Below are 7,564 nucleotides of genomic sequence, written 5' to 3'. Positions count from 1 at the left end.
GTTTGAGATTTTACTGAGCCAAATCAACAATACTACTGAACTGGAGTAGTGGAGAAGACCTGGTCAGATTTCACTAAAATAAGAGCTATTACACAATTGCCTGTTACAGTGCTGTTTATTTCTGCTTAGTTCAAGGCCAACCTCTGGACTCCATCAACCTAAATCTTTGTTATCTTTTCAAATGGCAAATGCAGTAGTAAAATTCAGAAGGCCAATAATATCACAAATATAAATGCAAAGACTGGTGTACTAGACAAATTTGATTGTATTTGGTCCATATTTATGATTTCAATAATAGTCTAGATGAGTGGTTCTCAACTTTTTTGAAGTTAAATAACACAGAATTCAAAAGTCTACCATATATATATATATATATTTCCAGAACCACTGTTCTAGATATACTAAAAGAATAAAACATTGATAAAATGGTCATAAACAGGCTCAGAAGGAAAGGTTTAATTTGATTTACCTTTCTCATATTTCTTTATATGGGATAGCTTAACCCTAATTTAGATCTAACATTGTAAACAACACTGTTAAAAGTCACACTGTAGTTAAATAAGAGATGGAGGGCAGAAAGTTCACTTTGTCTCAGGTTAAACCCATCATAAAAACATTCTTTTCATTTATCTCTCCATTTGCCCTGTCATATCCAACAGAGATATTCTGTGTCTTGGGTTAGCGCCAGCCTGTGAGTTCCCAGGCTGTCCTGTTTCAACCACAGAAGTCATCCTTGAACACACTGTCTGCACTGTTATGACCTTGAGGTCCCTGTTAGTTTTGACGTGGCCCGTGAGGACATTTTTTAACTGAACCTGCCCTGTCAGGACTATGGAGGCAGTCTCTGAACTCACTGGTTATCCTGTCACGGCCAAGGAGGCCATCCCTGAACTCTCTGTTTGCTCTGTCAAATCCAAGAGAGACCATCTCTGAATTCTCTGAACTGTCTGCCTATTATGTAACTAACGTTGAGAGTAGTTCCCAAGCTTTATGCCTGTCCTGTTAGGGCCACAGAGGCCATTGTTAACCTCTATGTGCTCTTTATTATAGTTCTGCCGTGGAAGTCTTTAGCTCCATCAGCTCTGCTGTGGGGGTCTTCTGACTCCACTGTGGGGATCTCTGGTCCCGTCTGCTCTACTGTGGTAGTCTTCAGCTCCGCCATCTCTACCCTGGTGGTCTTCAGTGCCCTGCCCAGGTGGTCATCTGCTCTGAAGCCGCTCCTTTGTTGGGAGGGCCGTGTTACAATCCAAGTCTGCGTTCTCTTGTCTTGTGCTTTTTCAGTCACTATTTGTGAAGTCCTGTCTGTTGTGCTGCAATTCTGAGCTTTTTCTTGATTTCTTGTCAATGGAGTTCTGCCTACACATCTAGATTTAGTCTTATATGGAGCCTAGGTTTTAAACAGGGATGTCCAGTTTGGTGAGCGTGACTTTTCTCTTTTCACACCTCTTTTCCCACATACTTTTCTAAAACTACCTGAAGATCTGATTTTAGATTAAGATCTACAATCTGATATAACAAATCCTACACCTCTGAGAACTTACTTGGCTGCTCATGTATTTTGAAATACTGACCCTTTTCAGTTTTCAGTACCCTGCTGCATAAAGCTTTTTAGTTTTTGCAAAGCAAAAAACTAAACAAAAAAGAACAATGTCATAAAGAAACAGGATTTGTAACCCATTTTTATTAAGTTGAATTTGAATTTGTTAAATTTGATTGTAAGGAGTGAAAAGTCATAGTACGTTGTTATTTTGAGATTTAATTTTAATGAACAATTTACAAAGAGAACATTTTTCTTTGTAAATAAGGTGAATGAAAGAATGAATCACTCAATCACAGGAAGTAAGCAGGCAAGAGTCCGAATTTAAATAATATAATAATATGTTTTTTAAAATGTAGTCAAAGTTCATTGATTTTAATAGCTTGTTTTGATATGGTCGTTTAGCCAAAACATTCATTCACATATTATGCTTTCCTTTTATTATTGTGATGGTGTTTTATCATTTATTAGTTTGTAAAATAGAAGTCACAGCTTGAGTTATCAGCCATGCAATTCTGAGAGGTCCCAGACCATGTTCAGAGGTACGTCCTTCATTTTTTCTTGGTAGATGCGGTCAAAACATTCACTCTGAGCCACGGTTAAAGAGTTCTTCCAGTCCCCAACTGTTCCTGTAACACAGCAGGTTGAAAAATATTAATGTAACATTTCCCACTGCCACTGATATGTCACACTTAACACATTTATCATTAACTTTTAAAAAGTCTTCTGTCACTTCTAGAATAGATGTTGCATTAAAAATGATTAGATTGTCTATAGACCTGAATAAGACATACACAGTTAAAAATAATAATACTTAGAAAATATGGCAATGCTTAAATTACCAACTCTTAATTTTTTTTACTTTTCTCTGACCTTTGCGCATAAAAAGTCCCTTTGGATGGTCTGTAATATTCGAAGGAAGGAATTCATAGTTGGCCAAGGGGTCTTTCTTCATGTGCTTGAACGTGGCTGCCTCTACCACTTTATCGATCGCTGCTTCTGACAGATTCTTTCCCACAAACTCACAGATTTTCACAACAGCAGATCTGAGGTCCTGATAAAAGATTTGTACATTTCATCTGTCAGTCTATAGAGATTCATTTCTAAAATGAAGTACAGTAACTTCATAAAAAGTTTGATGTAAAGGTTAAAGAGTCATAAGCCAAACCAGTCTCACCTTGATCATTTCTTCATAAGTAAGGATCAGGATGTTGTATTTGTCTTTATTTTGAATCCATCCTTTAACATGATCAAACCAACAGCCACCAACCACTACAAACCCAAACACAACATAGGTGTTTTTCACACATTCTAGCAGGTTCAAGACCTTTACTTTTTTAGTATCAAACATGCAAAAATGAATAAATAAAATAAGCTATATTGATTTTGGCTCTTACTGCATCCTGTGAAGAATTTTTCCAGCATCTCATCAAAGTTCTCAGAAGAATCCAGGTTTTTCATTTTGTTGGAAAAATGGAAATATGACACCACGACATCTTTAGGGTTTCTCATGACATAGATGACCTGACAGTGAAGACAGGATTAAAACATGTGCCTGACATCAATCCTTCAACTGATGAACGCATACACACTTTTCCTTTTCTTTGCAGCATTTTGGGCATCAGCGGCTGAAGTAAATGGGAAGAGAAGAGTCTTGGAGATGGACGTGTGTTGTAATCTGTCCCTTTTAACTGATACTCTATCCAGGGTATCTGCTCCTTTGTGACTTGGTTGGCTTGGTCAGGGAAATCTTCCATGTATATTAGCGTCATGATCCGTTGGGTCCATACTGTACCTGAGAGACCAGCACAGAGTCAAGCATAAAATACTTTCTTACATTCATGTAAAAAAATGGTATTGTCATAAATACAGCCCAACATCTCACTCACCAGATTTTGGGAAGGTGACAACAAAGACATCATCATCCTTTGTTTCAAAATCCACTAAACTATCAATATATTCTGGAGAAAGATCATACTCGTCTTCCAAAGTTAATACAGTTCCTTTGTATGTGAACAGTTTGTCACTAAGCACTTTGTATTCCTGCTGAGCCATGTTTGAGATCTTACTGAGCCAAATCAACAATACTACTGAACTGGAGTAGTGGAGAAGACCTGGTCCGATTAAACTAAAAAAAGAGCTATTACACAATTGTCTGTTACAGTGTTGTTTATTTCTGCGTAGTTCAAGGCCAACCTCTGGACTCCCTGCATCAACCTAAATCTTTGTTATCTTTTCAAATGGCAAATGCAGTAGTAAAATTCAGAAGGCCAATATTATCATAAATATAAATGCAAAGACTGGTGTACTACACACATTTGATTGTATTTGGTCCATATTTATGATTTCAATAATAGTCTAGATCAGTGGTTCTCAACCTTTTTGAAGTTAAATACTGTGTTGTCCAACACAGTATTCAAAAGTCTACCATATAGTGTATGCTATTTGTGATGTATGTATGACAGCGCTGCTTCATAGTTAACACAAACTGGAAGTGTTGATGTTCGATTGTTTTCTGATTCCAGAAGTTTTCCAGAACCACTGTTCTAGATATACTAAAAGAATAAAACATTGATAAAATGGTCATAAACAGGCTCAGAAGGAAAGGTTTCATTTGATTTACCTTTCTCATATTTCTTTATATGGGATAGCTTAACCCTAATTTAGATCTAATATTGTAAACAACACGGTTAAAAGTCACACAGTAGTTAAATAAGAGATGGAGGGCAGAAAGTTCACTTTGTCCCAGGTTAAACCCATCATAAAAACATTTTTTTCATTTATAGAGATCGATGCACAAACTACATTACCTTCATACAAGGGCAAAACGAACAGAAGCATGAGCAACTCATTCACATTGTCAGTTTTGCTGACAAAGAGTAACATTATCACTAATTAACAGTAGCCTGATAACCCCTAGACAAACTGCCAGCAAAACCTGTACAAAACTATTAAAACCTTTCATCTACACATAGAGACTGGATTAAAAGCCAAAACTTTCCTAAACAAGAGCTCAATCTATAGACAAAACTCTGCTGACATGTATTATGTATATAATGACCATCTACTAATTTTTCACTTTTGTCTGACCTTTGTGCAAAAAAAGTCCTTTTGGACAGTCTGTGATGATCTGGGGAAGGAATAGTTGGCCAAGGGGTCTTTCTTCATGTGCTTGAATATAGCTGCCTCCACCACTTTATCGATCGCAGCATCTGACAGATTCTTTCCCACAAACTCAGATTTTCAACAGATTTGAGGTTCTAATAAAAGATTTGTGCACATCAGTCAGTCATATATTCCCAAAGAAAAGTACAATAATGCCAAAAAAAAAATAAAAAAAAATAAAATAAAACTATTTCTTCATTAGTAAGGATCAGGATGTTGTATTTCTTGTTATTTGTGACAGGTAACAACAAAGACAGCATCATCCTTTGTTTCAAACTCCACTAAACTGTCAATATATTCTGGAGTAAGATCACAGTTGTCTGCCAAACTCAAGACAGTTTCTTTGTAGGTAAACATTTTGTCTTTAAGCATTTTGTATCCCTGCTGAGCCATATTTGAGATCTTACTGGTGATGTTATTCCTGATAATGAGGCTTTGAAGATTTTGTCGAGATGTCAGGTACTTCCAGTCAGAGCTTAGAGGCTTGAATAGTTTCAGTGAAGTGATGTTACTGGTGATGTTTGAGACCTCATTTGACTGCACTGCTTCGAGAAAAGGTTCACTTTTGGCAGAATCGACTCAGCCTGAAGACAATGGAAGACATCATGTTTTTAAACTGACTTCTGTCCAGTCCACATTAATCATTTTAACCCTGATTTATCCAGTCATTATTTCCCTATGTTCAACAAAAGCACTGACCAGTTACAAAATTACAAAACATTAAGAAACACCACTGAGCATAAAAACATTATTATTTATTTACATTTGTTTACTATTTACTATGCGAGTTCTGGGCCCCAATTGAGAACCACTGTTCTAGATATACTAAAAGAATACAACATCAATAAAATGATCATAAACAGGCTCAGGTTTCATGTAGTTAAATAAGCAATGAGGCAGAAAGTTTACTTTTAGGATTTTGTCCCAGGTTAACTCCATCATAAAAGTACATTAATGTACTTATGACTTGAACTTGGTGTTTGCTGACATCTACTGGTCATTTTGGGGAACTGAAACATCTTAGAAATATCAAAAGGTCAACAACCACTTAAAAAAAGTATCAAAAACTCTCATCTACACATAAAGATTTGATTAAAGGCCAAAACTTTCATAAACAAGAGCTCAATCTATAGACAAAACTCTGCTGACAGATATTATGTATGTATGTATGTATTTATTTATTTATTTAGTATTTTATTATCATGTATTGTTATTAATTTTTTAAACAAACTAAACTAAAAATCCCACCCTTTTTTAAATGTTTTTTTTTTTTTTTTAAAGAAGTCTCTTCTGTTCACCAAGCCTGCATTTATTTTACCGATCCAAAGATGGTAAACGGTAAGTACATTTTTTCAGGACTAAAGATAAGCATTTATCTGAAATAAAAAGCATTTTGTAACATTATATACTATACCATTCAAAAGCTATATCCAGTTCTAAGCCGTTTTAAGAGAGATAAATTGCGTGTGTGAATTTTCAAATGACATAAAAAATGTTCGAGAACATTTTCTCTTACCATTATGAGAAGCTCAATCGTGTACAAATAGCATCAAAAACGGTTCGGATGAAGTTGTTATAAGAACGTTTTTGTACCATTACGAGAACCTCAGTCGTATACAAACAACATCAATAGAACCTTCAGAGAAAGTTGTTCTAGAAACGTTTTCTCTTACCATTACGAGAACATCATGTAGCCGGCAAATAGCATAAAACGTTCAGAGAATGTTGCTCTTACAAGATTATAAATCAACCATTAATGTTATCAGAACATATATTAGAACACTATAAACTTTATTTTAAGAATGTTCTGTTCTAACCTTCCTTTGAAAAAACGTTAATGAAAGTTGTGGGAACATTCCATTTTAGCTGCGTCAGTTCCGCCTTAACAAATTTGACAATCTCCGTTTTAAACCCAGGCTCCATGTAAAGTAAAACTAGATTACGGTGACCAGACGTTCCAGTTTTCTGGTGTCCCCGAAAATGTCCTCGTTTCACAGCACCTTCAAAACAACCCGCAAAAGTGCGGAAGACTAACAAATACAACATGTTGACAATCGTATTGCGCTGTGGTTCCAAACAATCAAACAAACCTGATTCAGATCATCAGCTCATTCAGACTCAAAAGACCTGAAATTAGTGGCTGTATACCATATTCACTATCCCTACATTAGTCCACTCATACAGTTCACTTAAGGAGTGAATGAGAATGAATTCGGACACTATATTGCACCGGAAGCACTGCCGCTTTTGCATAGTTTGCTTGCTGTTTAATAATCATTTAAAACAGGCAGTTCCAGTAAGATTAAAGGATTTATCTTGAACTCTGTCACGGAAATTACGTATTATGTAATAATCAATTTACAACAACAACAAATACAACAACAACAACAACAAAAAACAGCTAAAACCAGCCTGGTTTTAGCTGGTGTCACAAGCGCGGTCTCTGTGGCTCCCTCTATCCCGCGCCAGCGGGAACCTTCACCTGAATATTGACTACATTACCCACAATCCCGTGCCTGGGAACGCTCATTTCCAGTTCCGGGTCTCCCGGTTCACTTCCTCTATGGCGGCCATAAGAGCGTGCCACGCCAGCTCATTCACTGCGAAGTTTTGTCGGTTATGTACCCAATCCTGAGCGTTATTCATTGGACTGTCTTACTGCTGCCAACCGGACTGGATATACTGTGTGTGAACCTTTTCTGCCTGCCCTTTATCGACCCACGCTTTCCCTACGGACTACTGTTGTTGATCTCAGCCTGCCTCGACCCCATTGCATGGACTCTGACTACTCTTCTGGATTTTCCTTCACCACACCAGTTTGCCGTTGTTGACCTAAGCCTGTTTGATTTGTCTTTTGATAAT

The 7,564-nt window shown here is 36.7% G+C and overlaps 1 protein-coding gene across 1 annotated transcript; it reads right to left on the bottom strand.

Moving 5' to 3' along the window:
• Positions 1 to 1,786: 1,786 nt before the first annotated feature.
• LOC141338743 (amine sulfotransferase-like) lies at positions 1,787 to 3,640 on the bottom strand. The gene is made up of 6 exons (XM_073844359.1): positions 3,427 to 3,640; positions 3,130 to 3,332; positions 2,935 to 3,061; positions 2,715 to 2,809; positions 2,411 to 2,591; positions 1,787 to 2,166 (listed from the first exon to the last, which is right to left on the bottom strand). Exons 1-6 carry the CDS (start codon positions 3,590 to 3,592, stop codon positions 2,039 to 2,041), a joined length of 900 nt encoding a protein of 299 aa, XP_073700460.1. The 5' UTR covers positions 3,593 to 3,640; the 3' UTR covers positions 1,787 to 2,038.
• Positions 3,641 to 7,564: the final 3,924 nt, after the last annotated feature.

The sequence above is a fragment of the Garra rufa genome, chromosome 7 (assembly GCF_049309525.1).
Source record: "Garra rufa chromosome 7, GarRuf1.0, whole genome shotgun sequence".
NCBI classification, from domain to species: domain Eukaryota; kingdom Metazoa; phylum Chordata; class Actinopteri; order Cypriniformes; family Cyprinidae; genus Garra; species Garra rufa.
Note: the sequence above shows the minus strand (reverse complement) of the source record. Positions and strands in the feature narration are given on the sequence as shown.